This window comes from Coturnix japonica, chromosome 3 (genome assembly GCF_054131305.1).
Source record: "Coturnix japonica strain WE chromosome 3, WE-NBRP24, whole genome shotgun sequence".
In the NCBI taxonomy this organism is placed as follows: domain Eukaryota; kingdom Metazoa; phylum Chordata; class Aves; order Galliformes; family Phasianidae; genus Coturnix; species Coturnix japonica.
Genome location: NC_140665.1, coordinates 48,052,804 through 48,078,494, shown reverse-complemented (window position 1 = coordinate 48,078,494; position 25,691 = coordinate 48,052,804). Strand labels below are relative to the sequence as shown.

General features: G+C 36.9%; 1 protein-coding gene across 11 annotated transcripts in view; it reads left to right on the top strand.

Moving 5' to 3' along the window:
- The window catches only part of IPCEF1 (interaction protein for cytohesin exchange factors 1), a 59,440-nt gene that overhangs the window by 17,791 nt on the left and 15,958 nt on the right, over positions 1-25,691 (top strand). For 5 of the 11 annotated variants that reach the window (XM_085541525.1, XM_015858203.3, XM_085541524.1 and 2 more), the window contains exons 2-8: positions 3,356-3,406; positions 7,609-7,645; positions 8,320-8,489; positions 15,373-15,446; positions 17,504-17,575; positions 20,233-20,294; positions 21,973-22,061. In XM_085541525.1, the coding sequence (XP_085397651.1) occupies positions 3,383-3,406; positions 7,609-7,645; positions 8,320-8,489; positions 15,373-15,446; positions 17,504-17,575; positions 20,233-20,294; positions 21,973-22,061 (528 nt within the window). In that variant the 5' untranslated portion in view covers positions 3,356-3,382. Of the gene's footprint in view, positions 1-3,355; positions 3,407-6,170; positions 6,403-7,315; positions 7,469-7,608; positions 7,646-7,716; positions 7,852-8,319; positions 8,490-15,372; positions 15,447-17,503; positions 17,576-20,232; positions 20,295-21,972; positions 22,062-25,691 lie in introns of those variants that run through there. The other 6 variants (XM_085541527.1, XM_015858217.3, XM_085541528.1 and 3 more) reach the window with 5 other exon arrangements.

Below are 25,691 nucleotides of genomic sequence, written 5' to 3'. Positions count from 1 at the left end.
AATTTTTCTGATTAGTTTCTGCCAGTGCTATCTGAATAGAAACTGAGCTAGGTACATATTGGGTGCTTCTGTAATACAAATAGTTTGACTCAGGTTGCGTATCTCGAATATTTTGCTCAAATGCATATACCCACACTGGATGTCATCTGAGAGATGCTTGGAAGGTATGTCTGGCAGACATGTCATTGTAATAAACAGTAAGACAGTGTCAGGCCATGTAGATTTTGAATTCTGCAAAAGGAGTATTACTAATGGATTAAAACAGCTTTTTTTTTTTATTTTTTTATTTTTTTATTTTTTTTCCCCCAAATGAGAATCATTGGAAAATCAGTGGGTTATTTTTCAAGGTTTTTTTTTTTTTCTCTTCCCCCCCCCCCAAACTTAACTTTGCCTTTGATCTTTAACAGAGGTATTTCTATTTATTTCAGAAGAAATGGTGTAGTCAAATGGAAATGATTGCAAGATATTTCCTGATAAGTCACTTGCTGTGTTTCCACATTCGTTGCAACATCTATTTCTCGTGTACCTACTTGTTTACTCCTCTTGAAAGAGCAGGAGTGAAAATGTACTAATAAATAAAGATATGCAATCTGATATTTATAATTCAGCAGTTGAATCAAAACAAAAAAATCATTCAGAAAATTGAATTGGAAATCTTCTACCTGAAACTGCTTTTGGCGTAATTTATTCAATTCAGGGAGAAATCAAACAACACCTCTAAATAAATCTAAATAAAGGTAGGTTTACAAACTGATAATGTAAAACCATCCTATTTGCATTTTATCCAGTAGATTAATTACATTTTATCCTGTGGGATGTGGGAGATTAAGGTTTGTTCTTTCCATTATAAAGCCCTTTGAAGTGGAAGAACTTCTACTGTTTTTAGTTTTATTTTCTATCTCTGTCTGACTTGCTCCATCTTCCATCAGCATTCACTACAGCTGACTGCAATTCCAGAGGCTTAAGGGGAGGACTGGAACACCACATTCTCACCTTGGTGGTTAGGATATCCTTTTGCAGGTGATATCCCACTTCAGATTTAATGTCCACCTGAGTCAGGGCCAGAATATGTACATGCATGTATGTAGTCTTTAATGAATACTATGAAATGAAGGGGTCTGGGCCACTTGTTCTCCTGCTGCATCTATTCCACTTAGGAATCAGGACAGACTCCCTGTGGTGTAAACTCAGTCCTTGTCTCCTGATGGTTTGTTAAACTCCTAAGATCAGATGTAGTTTTAGTGCTATGGAAAGCACCTTTAACAGCAAAACCACCAATACTGGCATGCTCCTGAACTATGGTGAAGCCTGAGGAATGGTGTGACCACCTAAAATCACAGGGCATGGAATGGACATGGCTCAGCAGGGGATCCTAACTGTAGTGTGTGGGAGGGAATTTTGGAGGTTGACTACCGTTGCTATATTTATCCAATTCCTCCTCTTAAGCCAATAATCTATTCAGAAAGGATAGATGCTTCTCCCATAGCACAGCTGTGAAGAATTGAAATGATGCACTTTATTTTAGTGTGGTGATAAACAAGGCATGCCCTTCCTAAATGTTGGTTTGGCAGCAGTTGATAAGGCATAAAAATCTTAATGCTATTTCACAGTGTAACTTATCCAGAATAGTTTTATTTAGGGGAAATATTTAGGCTATCCATATGAGAACCAGTCTCTAGTGAACATATTTTTACACCTTCCATACACAGGGAATAATAAATTTTATGCTTAATTAGAATGAGACAGAAGTCAATACTGCTTTTGAAATCTGGATACTGGCTTAAAGGCTGTTTAGCTGGTTTCTGGAAGCCAAACAAAAGTTTGAGTTAAAGTCACTGAGAAAGACCTGCTGGAAGCCATTACAACTCTTTTGGCACAAGTCATACAGGCAGAAACACTTCCTTGCCAATTAACTAATGCTTTTCCTCTCTCTTGTATAGTGGCTGATTCAAATTTGAGCAGTTTGTGTAATTACACACACTCTCCTTGCTCCCGAAACCCCAAAGTATATATGAAATGAAAAACTGACAGGCAAAATGTCCACGTGTAACAATAACTAGAATAATTTTGTCTGTTATTCCATTACTTTTTGGCCCAGCATTTGAAGTTGATGTTAATTTGCTTGTATAAGTAAAGGTGTTTCCTCTGCTTGTTTATAATAGCTATTATTTCTAAACATCCTTGAAATTATTTGCTGTAATTTTTTTCCTCATCTTCATAATACTTCAGTTTGAGCCACTTTTAGAAAGTGTGTCCTTCTATTTTTGCATAGAAGAAGCTGAGAGTCAGAAAAATATAAATTTGTTTGTATTTCTATTTTTGGTTTGAAATTGCTGGAAGCCAGTAGGTGGGTTTTTATTTCCTAATATTTTATTTGCAAAATAAAACAATTATGATGTAGGAGGAATGGCATGTATCTTAAATTATTTGTTTTAATAACAGGAAAATGTTCTTGTTAGAAATTCTTCTGAAGTGTCTCTATTTCTAGAAATCCTTTCTTGCTCACCTCAGCAAAGTCTTCTACTCTCCCCTGTTTCACTGAGTGATTCTTTCATACACAGAGAGATGAGTTTCATAGGAACTTTGCTTGCGATGAAGCAGTTGATATGTTTTCCTTTACTATCTCTGCTACATAGATTTTTTTGTTATATATTAATTTTACCAACATAAGGAAAATCATGTAGGGAATTGACTACTGATTGTAATTAATGTACTAAATGAAATTATATACACAAAGCTACTAGTTACCTGTCTAACCCTGGAATACAAAACCTATTGTATACTACTGGACTACACAGATTTTGCTCTCTGGAAAGCTGCAGGTTGTTTTAAGGTAGTGAACTATTAAATCCCCTACATTGAGGAGAGGGGGCAGAATAATTGGTTAAAATTCTCAGAAAGCACTGAATAACTCAGCTGAAGTAGAAATAAAAATTCTATTGCTATCTTTCACATCAGGAAAGGGGGGAAAGACACTCCAAGATTTACTTAACATCTATTCATTTCCTAAAAACACCCTAACCAACCAATCAAAAGACCCTGAAAACAAACAAACTAACAAAAGCCAGCTCCCATCAAACTGTATTAATGAATTTTAGTGTGTTTATTTAATAGAAAAACTTAGATAATACTGAGTCAGTTGTTCTTATTGATAGTTGACTTCTATATCAGTAAAATTATTTTATGTAAAACAGTGCTACCTTAAGGAATGATCTATTTTTGAGGGAGAGAGAGAAGGAAGTATGAAGTTGGCAAGACAAATTACATTAAACATTTTTTTTACTCTGTTGCCAAGACTAATGTTATATGAAAATATAAAGAGGAACTAAAGTAAACAAACCTTCTCTTTTTACAGCTTTCTCTCTAAGCTTTGAAACCATTCATGGAAGCTGATGGGAATTCCCTTGTAAGTATACCTGAAGTGATGCCAGTTACTGATTAGTTGAAGAGGTTATAGAACATCAGTATTTGAATGAGATCTTGCTAATGGGCCAAGTCAAGTGGTCAGATGGTCACAGGCTGATCCAGTTCTGCTCTTCAGATGAAATGGAGTCTGTTGTATATGCCTGAATTCTTATCTTCCAAGTCCTACACTTTAAAGGATGAGGAAGCAATAATGTAGGGCACATGACCTTAGAAAATGATTTTTCTTAGACACGCTTCTGTAAGGACACTTGAGGTTTTAGAAAAGTATAGCTCTGTAGAAGATGAGCTGTTGATCATAGCCTTTTATAACTTCTCAGGCTCATAATTCATGACTTGAACTTCAGGAGACGTAAAGCCTGGTCTTCAGTATTAGAGCAATGCTCCTGCTTTTGCTCATTGAACAAACTTTTCTTTCCCCTGTGAACAGCTTGTTCATGCACCTATTTCTCTCCACTTCTTCCTTCTGGAGCATTTGCAAGCTAGAGTCCTCATAGTCTCAAAGAAGCATCATCTCCAGGACAAGAAATGACTGCTTCTTGGCAGTTTCTCAGAGGAATGCTGCCCAACTAAGTTTCATTCCAAGGGATAATTTCAAGACCACCTATTTGGATAAGAGACTAGGAATATATGACAGAGGTGCTACATACTTCAAATACTTTGATATTTCAAATCAAATATGGAATCTCTAAACAGGCAAAATCTCTCATTTAAGATATCACTTCTCTTGTACATTTTTTGCTTATTGATGGAGCCAACCTGGCACAGTACTGGTTGAGAATGACACTTGGTTGTTTGCAGCTGGCCCATGGGTATGTTTGCCAAGTGGAGAAATAATGGGCAGTGAGCTTAGAGCTTGTGTTTTCATGCAGCATCGGTATCTTATCTTGTTCCAGCCCCCAGATATTACTAAATGGATGAAAAACCCAAAACCTACAAAGAGAAAAAAAAAAAAAAAAAAAAAAAAAAAAAGGTGGAAAGATACCCAGTATTGACAGCCTCACCTAAAAATTACAGCTGAGGTTACACTAACTCTAATGTTTTGCATTTATTTCACACCTCTATAAGGATTGTTTTCAGACATGTCCTGCAGAGAGAAATAGATTTGTTCTTATTTCTGTTTCGCCCTGCTCAACCTGTGATAGTGAATATTGTTTGCCATCAGGAAATTGAGCTTTACAGAGAAACATCAATTGTTGTCAGAACTGTGGTGAAGTCATGACATTTGGTTCAGTTATGGTTGCTGCACTGAGTATGTGTGTCTGGAAGTTAAAGTATGTTTGATTCCGAAACTACTGTTATGCCCATTGTTGTGGTAGTATTGGTTTTACTGGTAACTCTGTATCCCACACTCAAACTTTTCTCTTTGTTCGGAATTGGTGCTGTCCCTTTCTAGTTCTGAAATTTAAAGGTATCTCTTAACCACTGTTCACCCAGCTTTTTTACTCTCCTATACCAGTTTTCAGAGGGGGAACATTTAATTTACATTTTGAGGAAAGATTTTCAGCTGCAGATGTGTTCACCGGTTGAATCCAGCTGGTGAAGCATTACATGAACCTTATGGTAGATTAATGCAAAAAGATTTTTCTGATTGTTTAAGGTAAAAACATTTTCTTCTTCTTTTTTTTTTTTTTTTCTATTTTTATTTTTAAATTTCATATACCATCTATTCAACTAAAATCACTGCTGCAGCAGGGAAAGAGTTTTATTTTCTTCAAAGATCTACAAAATTGAGGACGGCAGCTTGGATGAACAATACCGGATTTCATTGCCTACTCTTTTGTTGCACTCCAGAACTAGAAATTCCACTTGTGAAGAATGACAGATATATTTTTTTATAAGATGAATTTGACCTTCTGGGCAGAACTAGAAATACCATAAAATTTCTGAATTCCTATTTTAGATTAATTTTTTTAAAAAATTATGTTTTCTTTCAGGAATCCTGTGAAGAACAGGATAAATTGAACTTAATTCATGAAATGTCACTGAACAATGATTTTATTATGGATTTGTCACTGATCTTATACAGGCAAACTAAATGTAATGCTGTCTTGAGAAACAGCCCTTACTCTGTCTCCCAGCTCTTCTACTGAAATATAAGGAGATGGAGATCTATCACCCCTGTCAACAGCCAGGAGGAAACAATCATCACCACTGAATAATAAATGCAATGGATGTGATAATTATTTTATTTTGCTACTCCTATCTCTTACTGGGTAATCATTTTCCACCTCAGCCAATATATAATGCAGCCCCTAGCAGAAATTAAGAGATTTAGGTAATACGGATGTTAACCTTCTCTTTATGAATGATCCATAAGCCATGCTATGCCATGTTAGATCATCAATAAAGCTAGTGGAAAGACCTACTTCTTCCTCAGTTGCTTACAGAAAGCCACATCCTGTGTCAGGTTTTCTCTTATCATTTTACAATTTTATGTTGGTTAAAGATGAAGTGACCCCTCTGTAGTATGTTTGCAAAGGTGTAATATCCCTCTGTTTCATAGCTTTTGCTTAAAGATAACTAATTCTTATTTGCTTTCCTTAAAGCCACTTTGGTCAAACTAAAGGAATTAGTGATTAGTGTGACTGCATGATCTATTGATTCACTGAGGATGTGCTATTTACACGGGCCCTAAAATAAAACATTACTTTTTTTAAATTGAAAATATGAAAGTTGGCCCTTGAAGGATGGGAAAATAATGGAGGTTCCAATACAATTGATGTGTTTTCTCGCTGCTTTTCTTTGTTGTCATGGAGAAGTTGGAGAGACTGAGAGATCATGGTAGAATTAAGAAAAAAATAGGCAAGCTGGGAGAAGAATACATGATGATTAAACAGGAGTCTGAGATTATTAATTCTTGGTTAAGCCTCAGGTCATCCCAAATAAGCACCATATAAGCACAGAACTTTGCAATATGCAGTTCTGCTCTCTGATATATACTGCAAGGATAACTGGTTAGAGGACAATCCAGCTCCTGTAAGTACTGATACCAGTGGTTTCTTTTGATATTTTTTCTGATGTTGTACCTTTACTCATTTTTTAATTCAGCTGTGAGAAGAGCTATCAAATCCTTCAAGAATAACGTGAAAAAGGCTTTTGTTTGCTCTAAGGCTGCTTGTTAGCTTTGGGAGACTGCATTAGGAATGTTCCTAGCGTAGCTCTGCAGCGGATCAGGTAGTTACCAGCTTTGCATAGCAACATTGTGGCTGAGCATATTAAACCATGCATCACCTTACCTAGTGTTTATCATCTGGACGTTTCAAAACCTTTCTGAAAAAATAAACAGGGTGAAAGTTTTTGTTCCCATGCTGGAGATGGAAAGGTTGAGATCAAGAGAAGTGAAGTGCTTTGTCCTTAGTCAACCAGCCTGCTGATGGAGGATTTGCTCTAAAACCCAGATCCTAGATTTCTGATGACCTCTTTCTTGGTCTCTCATCTCCTGTTTTAATTTCATTTTTCTGTTTGTTTACATAGGATGAAATATGTACACTGCAAAGGAGTAAATGTAATTAGATTATGTTATTTTTGCAGTGAGTAAGGTTTTCATATATAGTGTGGCAAGAACCTGGTGTATTTATGCATTATGTTTTGGATAATCTGCCAAATTTGTGTGATTTATTTACTTTTCTTTTTGCAATATTATTAAACTCTTACTCATGTAAGAGAAATAAAGTCTTTGTACTAAAAATAAAAAAAATGACAAAATAAAGAGGAGTAAAAATTTATTTTCTTTTTCAGGAGTGCTTAGAATGTGCTAAAGGACAATCAAAGTCTGGTCATGTATTTTTTATCAGTGCATATTTGTAAATGCCCCTCATGGTAGCATTAAAATTCTGGACTCCTAACTTTTATTTTATAACTTTACATAGAATACAATTCAGTCAAGAACATAGAAAAGAAGCTGCCTGTGGGTGTGAAGCAGGAAGCACTAGCAGACAGACACACGTATGATAGAGTTACATTTGCTCTTGCTCAACTACGCATACATCAATTCTAATTAACACGTTTTCTGCTTCAGCTACTAACATCCCCTCAGCAGCAAGTGAGTTATGTATTTCCATCCTGCACACACCACCAGCATCACCACCACGTCCTTCTCTAGTATCCCCCTCCCCTTTCTAGACAAATGTTGCAACACAATCTGATATTTCCTCTTTTCTTTCCTTCCTGCATTTCTTACAGGTTCCCTTGCGTCAGAAGGCAAAAAAGAAAAGTCAAGGTAATTAGAGATTTTTTTTTTTCTATTCTCTTCCTCTTTTGTTATTTTCTTAGTATGTCTTGATCTTGGGAGGGTGAGGATTTTATACTGCTTCTCGGCTGGTAGAAGGCTGCTTTTTAACTCTACTGTTTCTTGAACCAAATCTGGGAAAGAAAAATAAAAAAAAGAAATGACAACATGCTGGTTTTTTGGACAAAATCCTTACGGTATGTTAATTGATTCAAAGCTGGAAATAGATGAGGTAGAATCTGGCAGATGCATGCACACACACCAGCGGTTTTCATGTACTTGGCATAATAGTTTTCTCTGCTGACTTAAATAGATGTATTGCTTTTCAGCACAGCTGCATGAAGAGGAATGCATGCATGTTTCTCTTAAAGGGATTAAGGGGTATATATATAATTTACAAAAACTTGTATATTGTTGCCTTAACATTAATTAGTATCTGCGTTATCTATGGCTTACTATTTTTTTTAATGCACATCAGAATGCGTTTTCAAATGCATGTGTGTTACTGTCACGGCTGTTACAAAACAGAACGACTTCTAAGTATATTTTAAGATATGCTTGGATGACTTGGATCACTAAATAAGGCTGGTATCTTTAACTACCGGCAGCATTTTTCCTGGTTATTTACTTTTAAAAAACGTACTGCTACATTTTTACCGGCACAGGGTTCTTTATAATGAGTAGACGGAGGATATCATGTAAAGAACTGGGGCAAGCTGATTGCCAAGGATGGCTCTACAAAAAGAAGGAAAAGGGAGCTTTCATTGGCAACAAATGGAAAAAGTTCTGGTGTGTGCTGAAGGAGTCATCGCTGTATTGGTACAGCAGTCAGCTGGTGAGTACCATATCTAATCACCTCTAGGGATGGATGAGAGGTATCTGCTGGGACCAAGATTAGGGGTGTTGGGGTCACAGTTTAATTACTTTGTTTCTCAGGCCAGACATAGAGGAAGTGTCTATATAGATGTGAAACATTCAGAAAACTATGTTTTCTAGTACAGTGAGTACTTGAGAGATGTTAATTTGCAGCTTGCTCTGCCCTTTGAAGAACTGATCTTTGCAGGCACTGCTGGCATTTGAATCTGGAAAGGTTTTTCTGGGTCATGTAGTTTGTAGACACTTGCTACCAAAACTGAAAGTGGGAATGTTTCCTGACTTTTAACTAGCTTGATTTTCAGAAGTCTGTCTCCTGCTTCTTTCTACATCTACTTCCATGCTGAGATTCATTTATCTATTTGTTGTTATATTTTTTTGCTTGTCTTTTTTTATTTTCTATTGCTTTTGTTTGTTTGTTTCTCTGTTTGAGTTGGTAGGGTTGCAGGTATTTGCACTGGCACTCTGTAGTGACTTTACATCTCATCTGACGTCTCACCCAGAACATTGTGATTAAAGGCTCTCATATTCAGCTGATTTTTAATGTCCTGCTTTAAAGAGTCGGTGCTAAAATTCAAATGTATAAGAAGAAAGAGTATTTTGAACTAAAGATCCAGCTTTTTATTCAAGGAATGAGCTTTCCTCAGGACAGCTTGCATAGATTTAATTTCTCTTCCAGCTAACACAACCTGAACAGCCTACTCCATTTACAGTGTGAGTGGGAAATAGTCTGAGCCAAAGAACAATAGGCCCTGAATTTATGTAATCAATCAAATAAACTAGGAATTAAAAACTAAAAGGGAGAAAGGTCACTCCAGAGTAACTCTGGATTCCCCTCTGTAGATGGCTGTGTTCTGCACCTGGCTGCAGTACTCAGGGTACTCTGCAGGTGTGTTTCACATGGGTTTCAGATGATTTTTCAATGCAAAGTTATGGCTGAGTGAAAGATCCAGTGGGTCCTAGGGATTAGCTGACTTGATTCCTGGTTGTTCGCTACAGCTCAGCTTGCTTGAGCAGATATGGTGTGTTATGTGCCCTTGGAAGATTCAGATATTGTTATTTATTTCATTTTCTTGCACTGTTATTTCTAAAAAAGCTCCTATAGTATTCTAAGTATGGGCCGGCAGAGCCCAGAACTGAAGTGTTCAGAACATTAGCCAGATTCTCACATCACTGGTTGAAAATGAAAAGATTCAGAACAGGATTATGAACAGCCTTCAGATTTCCTAAATACAAAAAGGCTGCTCTGGAAATGAGGATATCCCTGATTTTGCAAGGGATGAAAGATTAAAGAAACCAGCATTATTAACCCTAGGGTGTTTTAACAAGTTAAACACTGTATGGATTTTTCCACAAGTTTATTCCTATAGCAATAATCCCCATCTCTCTACATATCTCATTCAAGGTACAAGTAAAAGAGGGAAAAAAGTATCTTTTCTCTGATGAAGAGTATTTCCTATTTTCCCTTTAGTTGCAACTTTATTGTGATAAAAATTTTAACAGACATTAAAAAATAATATAATGAACATTTAAAATTGACATGAAATAATGTTTTGGGTGGTAAAGTTAAAGCAACTCTACTGGTTGTGGGTTGTTTTGTTTATTTATTTATTAATTAATTATTTTTGTGGTGTTTGGCAGTCTGATTGAGCTTCCTTTCAACACCAAGTGCAATGGTAACAGAAAGGTGAGCTGGCTGGCGGGTGGGCATGTTAGATGTGGAAAGTGCTGGGCTGGAAAGAAATATTTCTAAGGAGTAATCAAGATGGGAATAAACAAAATAATGAAGCAATATATGGCAAATGTTCCATTCTGGAGGAGAAAGGTGAATAGAGATCAGTGCAAAGTTCTCCCTTTTATTTTAGTAAATTCCTCTCAGGATACAGGGAAGCCAGGGTTGTGCAGACCCCAGCTCCAAGGCTGCATTTGACACTTAGATGAACTCATTGTTTTAGTCCATATCTCCTCCCCTGTTTTTTACTGACTGCTCCAAAATAAAGAAGGCTGAAGAGCAGGTGGCAGCCTCATTCCAAGCAGCCATGTTCACTCTGAAAAGCTCATGCAGCTACAAAGTACTTCAGACTTCTCACCTATCACATTACCTCTTGGAAGCGTGCTAGCTGGTAGCATCTCTTGCTTTCAACTTCTGCTTACTCTCACACACTATTATATGTTAAAAATCTAAAAGACAACTTAAAGTACGGCCTATGCATAAATTTAGATTCAGGTGACATTTGCAGAATCACAGTTAACTGTAGGGTGCTGAAAGTAAGGGAGGTGTCCTTTGCTAAAATATACTTGCTTAAATTGATAAGACTAGAACTATGCTTAGTACCACTGCAGGAGTTACATTTAAATTTGACACACTGTATTTTTAGAAAATTTTTCCCCTCAAGATTTATGAAGGAAAAAGAATAGTGACATTCTTACTGGTTTGTTTGCTATTTCTATTTACTTCTGTACCTGGCCTGCCTTTAGTACCTTCATCTTCAGTGGAGCTAATCCTTGGTCACAGCAGGACAATCAACAGAGCACACCTGGGTTTGTTGAAGAAGGATCCCTGCTTTTCACACACTAGAGACTTCTCATGGTGGGCCTCTCAATCTGAAGAAAAAGGCAGCGATGGAGGATGGGGTTGAGGTCAAGTGAACTGGGTTATGCTGACTGCTCGTAGCTCTGCCTGACCAGTTTCATTCCTGTGAGAAACAGGAATGTGTTTTGTTAGTGCCTGTGCAGAAACTGCAGTCAACCAGACACTGGCAACTGTAGCATAGCAACAGGGTGCTGGACCTAACCTTTTTTTTCTCTGATGGAGCTGAAGAAAATAAGGAGTGGGTGGTATTTTTAACTGAATATGTGCTATCGCAGGTTCAGGTGGGTAACCTCAGCTGACATCAGGTTCTTGGTGAAGTCTGTCTTGAGGTTTCTGAAACTCTCGAAGTTTCTGTTGCCTGGGCTTAATCTGCCTTCGGTTCACACTGATTCTGGATCTTCCATATTAGGCAGAGTGGAGGAGTCAATATAGGACACTTTGGGTGCCATTTGCTGACAGTAGCTCTTTCAGGTTAACTTGAAAAAAAGAAAAAAGAAAGAAAAAAAAAGCCACAGCCCAAAAGTCAAAAATAATAAAATGCTGAGGAGGGTCAGAAATTAAATACCAGGGTCAACCTCCTCATCTACTGAAAGGAAAGCAGTGCACACAGAAAAATTCAAACAATCTTTTCAGTGTCTATCTGAGGTATTAAGATTCATGATGTTAGAGCATCTGTAGGCTCAGCAGGGCTGGGCAGGCTGCTCTGAAACATGTTCCCACACAAACTTGCTCTTTTTATGATGCACAGATGTTGTATGAGATAGATAAGCCCATACTGTCATTTATTTGCAGTGTGGATATTCCCACGGTCTGGGCAAGGAAAGCTGTATGGTGTAGCAGAAAACAGGGAAGGGCTCATTTTACAAGGGAGATATAGAAAAACATCAGAAAATGAATTTGAGCAGTCAGACTTTCTGGATGCATTCAGGAAAGCCAGACTCCTTGGACAGCTGCTTTTTTAGTGTTTGCTTCCCCTTTTTCACCACTGCTCTCCATAGTCATATGTCTTGAAAATGGGTTTAAAAAGGATGGTGTGTGATCCTGTCCACCCTTCAGTAGTTTTACTTCTTTCCTGTTGACTCATACTGAAAACCTTGAAGGAATCGGTACTTCTGCATATGAAGAGGGATAAAGGGTGAAGTTTAGCCAATATAATCCTGTTTTCCTGTCTGATTTTGTGCTTATTGCAGCTACCTGGATAATGCTGGCTGGAAAGTGGCAGAGGCCCAGACTCCTCTGCACCATGCACCTCTAGGATAGCTTGACTGGTTTTCCAATTGAGGTTGAACACAGTTTTGCAGGATGTGTTAATGATGGTTGTCATGGGGATACAACTGAAAAGAAATATAAATATGAAATCAAAGGGTTGCAGGCTGTGATCCACTGTCACTACTTCCCTTTGTTTCTTCTCCCTGCATTCACTTCATTTAAATTGGTCCCCACTCACAGAGCTTTGCCAGGAAATGTATAATTGCAATCTTTAAAAACAGGAACCTTTCTCCTTTGAGTCACAGTAACTGCTCGCATGCATGATACAAAGCCATTGATGTCAGCTGATAGTGCTGAGAGCTTTGTGGACGTCTGATCCAATATGTTACACAAATTATTCACAGCTCTGTAGGTTGTCTCACTTGGCAGAGAAAAAAAAAGACCAAATATGCTTGAGTACTGAACTGTTCTTGTAATGACCACGAGGTCTTCTGTGGGCAGTGCTGAAACACTGTGATGAAACCAACAGGAGTACCTAGAATTGCAGATCAGGACTGTTCTGCAATAATTACAGATTTTCACTTTTCAGCACTATTTATTTTTTAAGATGTTATGCATCTTTACATTCACTTCAAATATTGAGTAAGATCTATTAAATATTTTACCAAACCTCATAAATAAAAATGCTTACGATATATTTAGAAGCCAACTAAAAATGTTGTTTGCCTCTTTTGTTGGCAAAGTTTTGTTTCTTCACTATGTTTCATTAATATAATTAATTTTTTATTTTTTCTCTTTTTTAGTGTTTTTTTTTCATCTTTCTGTCCCAAGAATTTGAAAAGGCAGTTTTGATTGCAAAAATTTTGTTTTTTACAATAAAGAACAGAAAAAGTTTTGCTTTGTATGTTAAGCAAACATGTAAAAAGCAAAGATCGCAACATGTAGCAGCATATTCTTTTTAACATCCTGACGGGACAGCAAACATGTCAATTTTAGTTCATAAAAATCACATTAAAGATAACATTTCAGATAAAAGTAAATTTTTAAAACACTGAAAGTGCAGAGAAGTCTTACAATGTTATGTTTATCCCTAAGATGATCAAGAAAATGACTTCCTAATATTTATTAGAAATTTTATTTTCTGACTCTAATGACATGAAAGTAAAAAACCCCATAATGCTTATATCCTGTTTTTTTTCCTCTCCTTCCCTTTGTCTGATAATAATGGAGCTACATATCCATCAAACATCTGTTTTCTATTACAAAGATGACACACCTGAGGTGTAATCAAGTAATGAAAAAAAGAAGTGGTTCCTACAGTTCATGCTGTTATCTTTCTTTCTCTCATACATGAAATGAAACACAAAAATTTTCTTATAAATAACTGTCAAATTGTGGATAGAATTAACATAAAGTAAAAGTGTGATGCACTGAACCTCATCCACTTTTTGCCACTGGAACATGCTAGATGCTACATAAGAGTGGAGATTTCTCAGTAGTAATACTGGTAAATGAAACCAAGGCCAACAGGTCTATTTCCATGAAAAAATTAAGTTCTTCTAAATTAGATGCTCGTTCAATGTGCAAGTGATTCAAGACCAAGTCCCATCTCTGCATAAATGGGAGCACCCAAGATGTGTCCCCACATTTTGTTAGTGCAACTGATTTAATGGCCCAGTACATAATCTGAATGCTCTAATTCTTGTACGAAGTACTTATCTAGTGTGTGGACTACTTCTCCTCATGCATGCCTGTGCAGCATCCAGGTGCAGACTAAACTATTTACTGGTGAAGATGTAAAATATAAATCTCTGTTATGAATATTTAATACATGTAAACTAGACAAATGATTGTTATATTGTGATTTACCCAATTTAAAAGAACAGATACACAGAGGTACTGGGAAGCCACCCAGTGTACACCCATTCTGTGTCCATATTTAACTTCCTAGAGGTTTATACTTTAAGAGTTAAAAATCAAAGTCTTGTCTTGATGAACACTTTTTTATAGTCTTTTCATATTCATGCATAATCTGATTTCAGTTGCTGTCAGTCATCTCTATTTATCCTGTCTTTGCAATTGTTGTGTATTTTTTACCTTTGTTAACTCGGTGTACATTTTCAGAATTGTAATGTGGCCAGGGATAGAGACCGGGAGTAGTAAAGAATTGATTTAGGAGTGAATGTTTTCTGCCTTTTAAAATGTATTTTTTGTTGTTGTTGTTTTGTTCATTTAATGTCACTGTATGCAGCAGGATTTTGTCTATGTAATTGTCCCTCTTAGGAGCAGTCCTTGTCTCTTGTGGCTGATTAGGTGAATGTAGATAGATGTAGTAAAAGAAGATATTTCAGCTGTAGGCAGCAAGAATGTGGATTTGAGGCCTACAAATAGCTTCAGGACTGCTGATGCTGCTCTAATAGAGTCCACTGAAGCACCAGAGGTGTTACTGCTTCATTTTCCATGTGTTCACAATGCTTGGTTGGTCTCTTTGTTGAACTATATCATGTGATTATGGATTGCTGCAAAGGAGTTTGGTTCCTCTAACTGTTGCTTTTAGTCCTGGTTTAATCAAAACCTAGATTTTGTCCTTCACTGCTTTAGATTCTGTGTTAGACTTACAGCACAATCATACATCTTAAGTAAGAGTACTCAAGAATAACAAACAACAAAAAAAAATATACCCAGTGGTCAGGAAGTGGGCTGATCTATCTCAGAATTGCTATATGATTTGAAGATTCTTCCTTCTTCAGATTATTTGATACTTGGAGGTGAATAACAAATCCTATTCTCACACTCTCATGCAGACATGAGTGGTGGCTTTCTATTACACAGGACTTGCATGAAGGGTAGCTGGTGTAGGAACAGTTCTTTTGTTCAAATATCAGATAAAACATAGAGTGTTAGTGTATCCCCATGGTGATGAGAATGTATTTTTATAGTATAAAAAAGCTAAAAAAAAAAAAAAAAAGTTAAAAACAAGCATGTTAAATAACATTATAAATTGGAGCCTGGTAGTTGATCTGGCTCTGTTTATTAACTGCAGGCTGAAAAAGCAGAAGGTTTTATCAGACTTCCAGACTTCAGCGTGGACAGAGCAACGGAGTGCAAAAAAAAGCAGTAAGTTTGTCTCAGCACTAGTTGTTCATGATTTTTTATATTGATGAAAAGTATTGTATTTCAGTAGCACCTGACAGTGAAACTGCGGGGAGCTCTTCTGTGTTGTATAAATAATGAGATGTTCAATATGTTGCTGAAAAAAACCCAACACATATAATAAATATGTTTTTGAAAATTCTCTGGCAGATGTGCTCTACTAAAACTGCAATTAAAAAGTAAAACAGTGTGCCAGTTTATTATTACTATTATTGTTGTTTTCTTTTTCTTTGTTCACTGAATAAACAACAATCTATCTTATATGCCTTCTCTTGGGTAGGGAGTTCAACAGTGATTCAAATAATGATGCTTACATTTCAGTGGAGACTATTTGTTAGACTGCTGTGGTACAGCTTTGGGCTACACTTGAAGTCTCAGTTTGTGCAGAGAACGAAAACTTTGTTTACCAGTGAATGCAACTGAAAACACTCCCTCCAAACTCCATGTGCAGCATTGATTCCAGCTGCTTATGAGTACTCATCAAGAGTTTGGAGGAGTGTTGCTGCTGTCCAAAGCCTTTTTTGTTCTGGTCACATGCTGTGCTGAGCTGTATACGTTCCTGAGATTAAACGAGTCCCCCATGGAAAGGGGCCAACAATCTTGAATACTAGGAGCTCCAGCTTGTTTTGTCAGAAGGAACATGGTTGAGTCATAACACAGCACCAGGAGAAATCATTTTCCTTCACTTCTGTAGCTGCTGGCTCTCTGTGACTGAGATGGAAATACATTTGTTGCTTTCTTATATAGAGTAAGTTAGTAGAGGGTTGTGAGGACTGACCTGGTTGCTTGGTCAGTTGGGGCCCTGCCAAACAGTGTGTACTTCCACAGGACAGTGTCAGGTCACAAGGAACATACAAAGAAAACTATGCAGTCTCAGAGCCAGAGACAGTGTTTTACAAGGAAAATGACTCTAGAAAGTCATATTGATGGATATACAACTAAAGCATGGTCTGATGCTGAGTCAAATGGGTGTTACAAATGAGTACGGCACAAAAGTAGCGTTGTCTTAAGGGACATTATCTGTAGTCAGAACAGATCATGCCCCATTGGAAATGTGCCAGAAAATAAGAAATGCTGAAGACTTTTCTTTCATTTTACACCACTGTTAGAACAATGTAGAAGAGGTATATGTTGGTCAATATTTAAGGTAATAATGCTTTTTTTTTTTTCTGAGTTGGCACTTACCTTGCAAGGCAGCTTTAAGAACAAGCACACTGGATCAGACCAAAGCAGTCCAACCTGGTATACTGCCTTCTGAATTGGCCCAATGTAGGTGCCTAGCAAAGATTAGAGGAAAAGAGAAAACTTACAGTGCTGATTCCTTAAAATGCTCCTCCATACTCCAAACAATTTACCAATTAGAAGCTTTCTGAGTCAGAAGTAGGTTACTGTATTTATTAACCTCTGGTAATTTTCACCACTTTGAATAAAGGCTGATTGAACAGCATTCATAGGAAACTGCTTCTTTTGGTGACTCCTAAAACCTGTAATGGAAAAAACGGCAAAGTGCCAGTCCCTATTTACCCACTGTATGCCATGAATGACGTTACTGTATCATACCCCTCTTCTTTTTACCATTAGTTCTATATGCTGTGGATTCTTAGCTTGATTAATCACACATAGAATCTACCTTGGATCTTGGGTCATCTAATGGCACTTGTTTTGAACCTTTCTCAAGTTTAGTTTATCTTTGAGTTGGAATACATATATTCAAGATATCGACACACAACAGAAGTATGGAGTGGCATAATGAAAGCTTTTGTTTTATTCCTTATTCCTTCCTTTTTATTCATGCATTTCATATTGAATGCTATGTGACCTAGGAAATGAGCTAAAAATAATCTTGAATTTTAAGGAAATAATTGTGTGGATGTATAGGCTGATCTGGATTAATATCATGGAATGAATAAATTAAATACTTTAAATTGTTTGGCTACTTTTTCTTATGTAAAGTAATTTTCTTCATCACTTTTTTTTTTTTTTTTTTTTTTTTTTTTTTTTTTTTTTTTTTTCCCTTCAAGTGCTATTAAGATCAGCCACCCACAGATCAAGACATTTTATTTTGCTGCAGAAAATGTTCTGGAAATGAACACGTGAGTAGAGTGACTGGCCCTGTTTCATCCTGTCTTGTATCTGAAAATACTTTGAAAGTTCATTCTGTCACTGTTGAATAGTTGTTGATGAAGTTCTTCAGGGTATTACTATGTTCTTTTTGTTTCTTTGTTTGTTTTTTTCCCCATCACTAAATAGAAGTAATATATTACTACTTGTTCACTAATAGAGCTGAAATCAGTATCTCATTATTAGCATACCTTTTCAACCAGAATGCAAATATTTGAAGGAATTCCTTTTCACTAAAGAGGTGCAAAGATTTTTTAGCAAGTTCATCACCTTGGAAGAAACAAGGGAAGAGAGGAAAATGAGGAAAAGAAAATTAAGAAAAGCAGAGGAAAAGCTTTGCCCCAGAGATGATCTTTTCTTGATTTCATAACAGCATGTCAGTTAAGGAGTGTTAGAGGGATATAAAGAATTGGTTTTTGAATTTTAGTTAAACATTACTTCACTTCCAAACTTTGTTACAGTCTTTATGTCAGTTTAGACATTTTCTTTCCACAAATGTCTGTAGGAAAAACAGCTCAACAACTATTGAGCTATCAGAATTAGATATCACTTGCAATTGATCCAGTTTGGACGAATTTGTATACATCTCATATCTTTTTTTTTTTTTTTTTTATTTATTACTTCAGAATGTAGTCTGTTCACAGTGCTATTTCATTAAACGGCAAAAACACCAAACCAGATACAAATCCGTGTAGTTGAAATAGGAAGACAGATAGATCATGCCAGATTGTAATCTTGGCTGTGCTGGTGACTTTTGTGAGATTCTTCATCCTGGAGACCTCATAGCTCTTCAGCACAACAGAAAGGAAAGCTGTTGAGAGAAGTGTGAGAATTTCTGAAATAACTACAGAGACAAAGAACAACTGTACTACAGTAGTGAATGCACATTTCTATTCATTAATCTGTACTGTATACATATACACATGTACATATAGATGTAAGAGCCTACTCCTCTTGCCACTTGGAGAAGCCCAGAGCTTGCAGTTGGGGAAATGACTTTCTATTTCTGTATGGCTGTATTTCCTACCAGAGTTCCTCAACACAGCTGAGAGGAAGGTGGGCTGAGTAAAACTGAAAATGGCCAGAAGTACTTCTGTAGAGAAACTGACGGACTGAGAGAGAAGGATGGATGTGGGGAGGAAAAAAATAGTGGAGCTAATGGAGGACATATGAACATTAACAGCTAGTTTAGAGCCCAGATGGAAATAGTCAGTGTCTTAATGACAATTTGGAAATGTTTAGTCTCATGTAAGTGAGACTTACATGATCTACAAAGGTGTCTCCTTTCTTATACCCCAGAATGATTTTCTTCAAACTCCACTTCTAGAGTAAATTTTATAGTGGCTGAAAGCTAAGTATCCTAGCACTGGAGCAGCTTGTACTCTACTGTACTACCCCTAATTCCTCACTGTTGTAACTGATGATGTTTTCCTTGGCAAAGTATAATATACATGGATTTAATACATAAAGTACATGCATACTCACGCATATGTCAAAACAGACTAAAAGACATCTGTTCACTTGGCTCCATTCCCATACATACATATGTATGTGAGTGGTTCCAATGAAGCTGCTGAGGCATTCTTGTATGTTGAGTTACTTGTGTACTTAAATACTTGGTAGATCATGACCTTTTGCAACTCCCTATGTGTATATATCTATTAAGACACAGTGAGTTTATTAATTTAGTAATTTACTTTTTAATTCAGCATTTATTTGTCATAGTAATGCAAACATGAAGAGCAAATTTTACAGAGATTGCGCTTTTTTTTCCCTTGAAATTTTTATGCAGCTCTATTGTTTATATAACAGTCTAAAAATCCAGTTACATTACCATTGTTCTAAACAGATTTTTTTTCAGTATTCCAGTACTTCAGTATAATCAAGATCCAGTACCATACTTTCTCCAAGTTATGAATTCTAGTTGCTGCCCTTCTTGCATTCCCTATTTAGGCCTTGAGGTTTTAATCTGAAAGACTTGAGCTTTTTTAATTGTTAGTTTCTTAACATGTGGGCAGTTCCAAATGACTTAAAAGCAAACACAGTGCACAAAAGCTATTTTCATGTGCAGCTGACCTCATCTTCTGTGGCTCTTTTGCCTTTTGCATTACCTTAGTTGAAAGATAAGTAAGTCACTGATATTGCATAATAACAATTTTGCTTTTCTTTAGCTTCCAGAAATGCAGCTTTTTGGTCATCAGGAGTGCTTTTTTCCTCAACATGAGGAGGAAAAAATATCCCAGGCAACTAGTCCTGCTCTTCAGGTCCAGTCTGAGAAGAACACAGGGGCTGTAAAACAGAACTACACAGCTTGCTGTAATATTTGATTGACAGAAATCCATATATAGAAAAAGAATGTTCTTGGTAGTCTATTACATATTACAAGGTGGGCCTGTGAAATGATCAGTGCATTTCTCCTTCTATAGGCAACTTTATCCTACACAGTTATTAAAAGGAATGGAAATGTTAGTGATCCGGTCATTGGTGTTTCCCTAGTAAATTCTGAGATATAGAAGGAAACTCTAACATTCAGACTTTGGGTTAATGAATATCCATGTTGAAAGGGGAAAAATAGTCAAAATAGCATGTAAAGATTGCTAATAATGTATCCTCCCTTTTTCAAAGACAGGTGGCTTAGCAAGTTGGGGGTGGCTGTAGATCCTCAGGCACCCAATGGAAAGAGCGAAGAAGGTATGTTTCTAAAGACAGTTTTTGTGTCTAATCGGATGATGTCCTTCACAGTTTTTGATGGGCCAAATCTGGGTTACAGAGCCCAGCAATGCCACACTGACACAGCACAGAGGAACTATAGAAACACTGGTGAGACACGGTATCTCTGAAAAGGGCCTCCTGATCTTTTGCACTGTATTGAGTTGAGAATTGTAAAACCCAACTTGAAATAAGAGAGACAAAAAAATATTAATAAAAACAAAATATGACACAGATATTTTGTCACAGGTGCTCCAGGATCTGTCATGAGAGGGTTTCTGAAACCCACTGACATATGTGTGGATGTGCCCTTGCAGAGGCACTACTGTTACAGCCACTTTTCTGCTACCAGCAACTTGATTATCCCCTGTGAGTCACACACTGCAACCCTTCAGGATGCTTTTTAGTGTATCAGAAACAGCTGTTACCAAGAGTTCCTCAAGAATACATCATTCACAAAGCCTTAGAGTTTGATATGGGCTGTACTGTAGCCATTCTCAGTTCTCAGTGCTAAGATGTGAAAGCACATGCTTTTAGTAAACAGAACTACAGTCTTGCTGTTAAAAATCCTATGACTTTCCAAGCAGTATGAGAGAAAGTTTTTATTTTGTTAGCATCTTAGAAACTTCTCTCCAGTGTGGAAAATGTTTCTCTCTCGCAACTTAATGTTTTTCTCCTTACACTATGGTTATTATAACCCTAAAATTACATGTATGGCAACACTAATTTAATTAGAAGATAAGGCAATTACATCTGATTGGATAATATTACAGATCTGAATGGCTGGTGCATGCTTGCAGATTTCACAGAGGGAAGTGATCTTTTTCAGTGATAATGGACAGACCCTGGGAATAGAATGCATAACTTTGTGACCTCCTCTTCTTGTGTGTCTGGTTTTGTCAGTGATTAGTACTTCACATAATCCACTGTTAAAAAGTAGCTGAGAGGTGCTGGAAGATACCTCCCACTGCTACGCACGTAACTGAATAATATGACTGCTTCTCTGCCACCTCTCAAGAGATTCTGGGTCTCTGTCAGCTTGTTTTGTTTGTTTTTTTTTTGTTTTTTTTTTTTACTTTCAGTATGTTCAGTCTGAAAATACTCTGTCTACTTTTATGGCTAGCTCTGAAACTGTACTGCTGTGCCATGCAGCATGCCAAGTTACCTGGTGGTGACAAAGGTCTCTTGAGGGTGTCTTATGGTTTCCAAAGCATCATGTAAGCAATCTAATTCTTCCAGAATAATAGCCAAAACTGTAACACCTGTTGCCAGCTTCAGGAGAATTTACTGGTTACAGAGATTAAGAGGCAGCATCTGCTATGAGCAACAGGTCTCTACAAGTTCTGTCGCAGATGGTGTAGCATTTCATTTAAAGGCTGAGAAGGAAGGAAAGAAGATTAGCTTCTTAGTAGTGAAGCTATCTAGAGCAGCGACACCTAGTGTTGTCAACTATAATAATAAAAAATAATAAAAAAGAAGAAAATGTTTTTATGAAGCAGCAGGGTATTATCAAGGGTGGGTTAATTTTCAGCATAGGAGACACTACCATCTTATAGTCCACAACATTCTACCTTGTGAACTTTGGTGAGCACAGCACTGTGAGGAAGAAATGAGTTTGCTTTAACACTTTTCATTTGCTCATTTTCCATGTCTGCCTCAGAATGTTATAGTGAAAGTGAACATGATGACCCAGAAATAACAGACACACCACCTTCCCCATACATGGCCCAGTCATCACCTCCTCAGTTGGTAAGTATTACCATAATTAGGTTTTACTTTGTAGCTGAAACAAATTATTTTCCAGGTGATGGACTACCAGTTAGTCTGGAGACTTTCTCTCTGTGTGCCTGTGAGGTATGGATGCACTGTTTCCTCTCACTTCTGCCTTGTGATGGTTCATGCAAGTATTGTAGCCTGCATTGCCTCACACTGGCAAGAATACCTCTTTTGGAGGAAGGCATATTTGCTTTGTTTGGGAATTGAAGGTGTTACTCTGCTTCATAAGTGTTTTGTGTCTTTATGAGGTTTTTAACATGCTACTGTAACGTAGTCTTCACAATATTTGTATTTCTTAATTCAATCCAAAATCTCTTGTTTTGTAATGCTGGTAGCATCATACAACAGATTTAAGTTTTTGAGTGAGATGTTTTTTAGAAGGCTGAATTTGAAAATGTTTTATGCAGCGAAGAGGAGAGGTGAAAGGCAAGAGGTGTCATCTAACAGGGATTATGGCAGTTCTTTCCCTCTATACCTCTGAAAAGGAGATTAGAAAAAAGAAAATAATTATACTCCCAAAATCTGTGCTTTGTTATGGAACATGTCCAGGACATTCCCTACTTCCTAGCTTTTTTACACAAATTACAAAAAGTAACATAAACCCTCACTCATGTAATCCGGTGTGTCTCCTATTTGCCTGTTATTCTTGTCACACTATTGATGCTCTTAATAGTGATCTCATCTCTTCTGACATGAGCTTCAAGGTACAAGGTTTATTTAATTCAATATTAGAACATGAATAATTTGGTCTGGGATGGTAATACAACTGAAATGAAGAATCTGGAGTTCAAGCCTTTCCCTCTTCCAGCTGAAAGTTAAATCTAGGCATATTCAGTAATATGCTTGATACCAAATGATCTTATTGCATCTCATGTATGAACAAAAAATGCAGTAGCTTCCTTGTTGGTGTGGTAGAGGTTCTTGTACTGGTACCTTAAAATGATATCCAGTGATTTGGGTGGTTATGTGGGCAGTAAAGAAAGAGCAAATCTGAAAAACATAGATGAGCTGGAGAAGCTTGCATGAACACAGTCAATAATAAATGCACAGATCTGACTGGCAATATTTAGATAGCTCACATAAAGCTTGGGGTCTATGTCATGTTGTCATCTATTTGCCCCATCTGTTTTTGTCAGATAAGCCAGTCTTCACTTCCTCTCCTTAAACAGTTGTGCAGCATGAATCACTGAAAAACAGTCCACCTGGCACTTGGAGGATGCTCTATATAATAGGATTCTTTACTGCCTGTATTAACTGAAAGTTAAATGTGGCCAAGTGGCTATAAATATTGGAGAATACAGGAAACTTGACAATATATCTCCAAGAGTTATTTTGGGCTGAAGGCCGATAATGGAGCATCTTGAAATTTATACTTCAATGGCTCGGCTTCAGGAGACAGTAGATGTCTTTCCCGTCTGCTCACCTCAGAATGAACACAGGAATTTTTCCAGATGATGAGTTTTAAGCAGGTGCTATTTCTCAGTTTGCTATTTTTCTGGCTTCCTGCTACTTGTCAGCCTGTAGCTGCAGAGGTGATCTCTGGTTGTCTTCCTCCTGTATGCTCCTCTTGAGAGCTGCCCTCAATGCTTTAGCATGGGACATGTGGGAAACAGGCAACAGTGCAGGTACTTGAGGGGTGCTGTTTCCTCAGCCCTTCCTCTTGAAGGTCATCTTCTCTCCAGTAACTATGTCTAGCTGCTGATTTCCCATCTCCTTACTCCTATGGATGAATGTTAGTATCTCCTCAACAAATCATTCAGATTTTCACCCCAAGGAATGGAAACTGGAAAGAGCCCCATTTGCCACTGGTCTGCTCTATGCTCTGAAGGTACAACTCATTTGGATACTCAGACTGAACTTGAGTCTTTTCAGTTTGCTACTGGAAAAAACATCTATGCTGGAAACTCAGGCTGGACTTTTATTTTAGACTTTTATTTTTTCCCCAGTTATAATTCTGGCTTCCAAATGTCAAAGGAATTTTGCAAAATTGGAACTAGGAGCTATGGACATTTTAATCAAATCTATAATGTCTTAAGTGGAAGGGCCTCCAAGCTTCTTGAGATCAACTCCAGCTTGGAAGCTGTTAGTCTGGAACCCAGGTGCAGATTCTGTTACATTTTAGAGCAGTAAACAGTTTGCTGTACTTCCTGAAAGAAACTTCAGCTGCTGTTCGGTTTTCTGCTGATAAAAATGCTTTGAAACTTTAAAAGCAAAAGTGGTGATCATGAGCTTTCTAGTTTTATGAGTATTTGTGGGTATTGTGAAAGAAAAAAGCAAAGGAAGGAACATCTGTAGGACAAAAGCTTAACTGATCATCTGTGTTAATTTCTCTGCATGTGAATGGCTCAAAAATCAGCAGCTCTATCAAGATAACAGATTGCAGCACTTCTAAAATAGCAGTTGAGGTGTTTCGTGGTGATAATTTTTTTTCTCTAAATAAATGTCTGGAGACACACTGATCTGCAGTGGAATCCCTAAGATCTGCCAGCTCAGGCATCTGCTTTTGAAGGTGTTCCCATAAAGAGATTTATTATTACGTGTATGATTACAAAACATCCACAGGAATAACTCTGTTTCTTAGGTAACATTTGTCATGTCAAGAAAAACATGTATGCACGATGTGTGTTGAAAAAGGGAAATATGTTGTGATAGTCTGCTTTATTCTTTCACATTTTGTTTTGTTTTTTAATTTATTTAACAAAAAATGAAACTGAAACAAAAAATATATAACAGAAACAAGAAATTCCATTCATTGAGGTGGTTTTTGTTTCAGCATTGCTTTCTTTTTATGTGCAAGAATGCAAATAAATAAATAAATAGAAGTGGGATCTAAGGGGTAGTATGATTAGGTTACATTTGGACTTGATGATCTTTAAGGTCTTTTCCAACTGAGAAATTCTGTGATCCAACAATTTGTCTTCTCAGGATGAACTCTTGGATAGATGAACAGGTCACCTGTGTTCACAAGGGCATTTTTGTTACTCATATGTGTAGTTCAAGAAAACTCCTTCTTGCCCATTGCTTTAGGATGAGTATGTGAAGATTTTCTTTTTAAAATAAAACATGCAACTAAAACACAGAGTTGCACTTATTGTAATAGGGGGTGTAAATAAGATCTAGTTCTGTAGAGTTTATAACAGTCTGGAAGAATAACTTTGAAAATTTAGAGAAACGAAGAAAGTGCTGCAAACAAATGGTGAGTCCCAGTCAACTCATTTGATGAAGTGACTGATAGCTACATGAGACTACTAGATTAGAAACACGGGGAAATGATCTCACATTTCTTAATGTAGAAAGGAAGTAGTATGCATTACTGCAACACTGAATTGCAGAAGCTTTTATAGCATAAATAATAATAATAACAATAACAACAACAACAACAACAATAATAATAATAATAATAAATCACTCAGTTTATTTTGTATATGAGTACACGTTATTTCTAATTTACCAGTGGATTATTGATAGATATTCCAAGCTTGCTCCTTTACTGCGTTTACAGCTTGTGTGGGTTTTTCTAGCAACACCATTTTGCTAATTATCAGCACTTCCAGTTTAGTTATCATCTACTTTAGTACTTACAGAATCTACGTATTTTCTTCT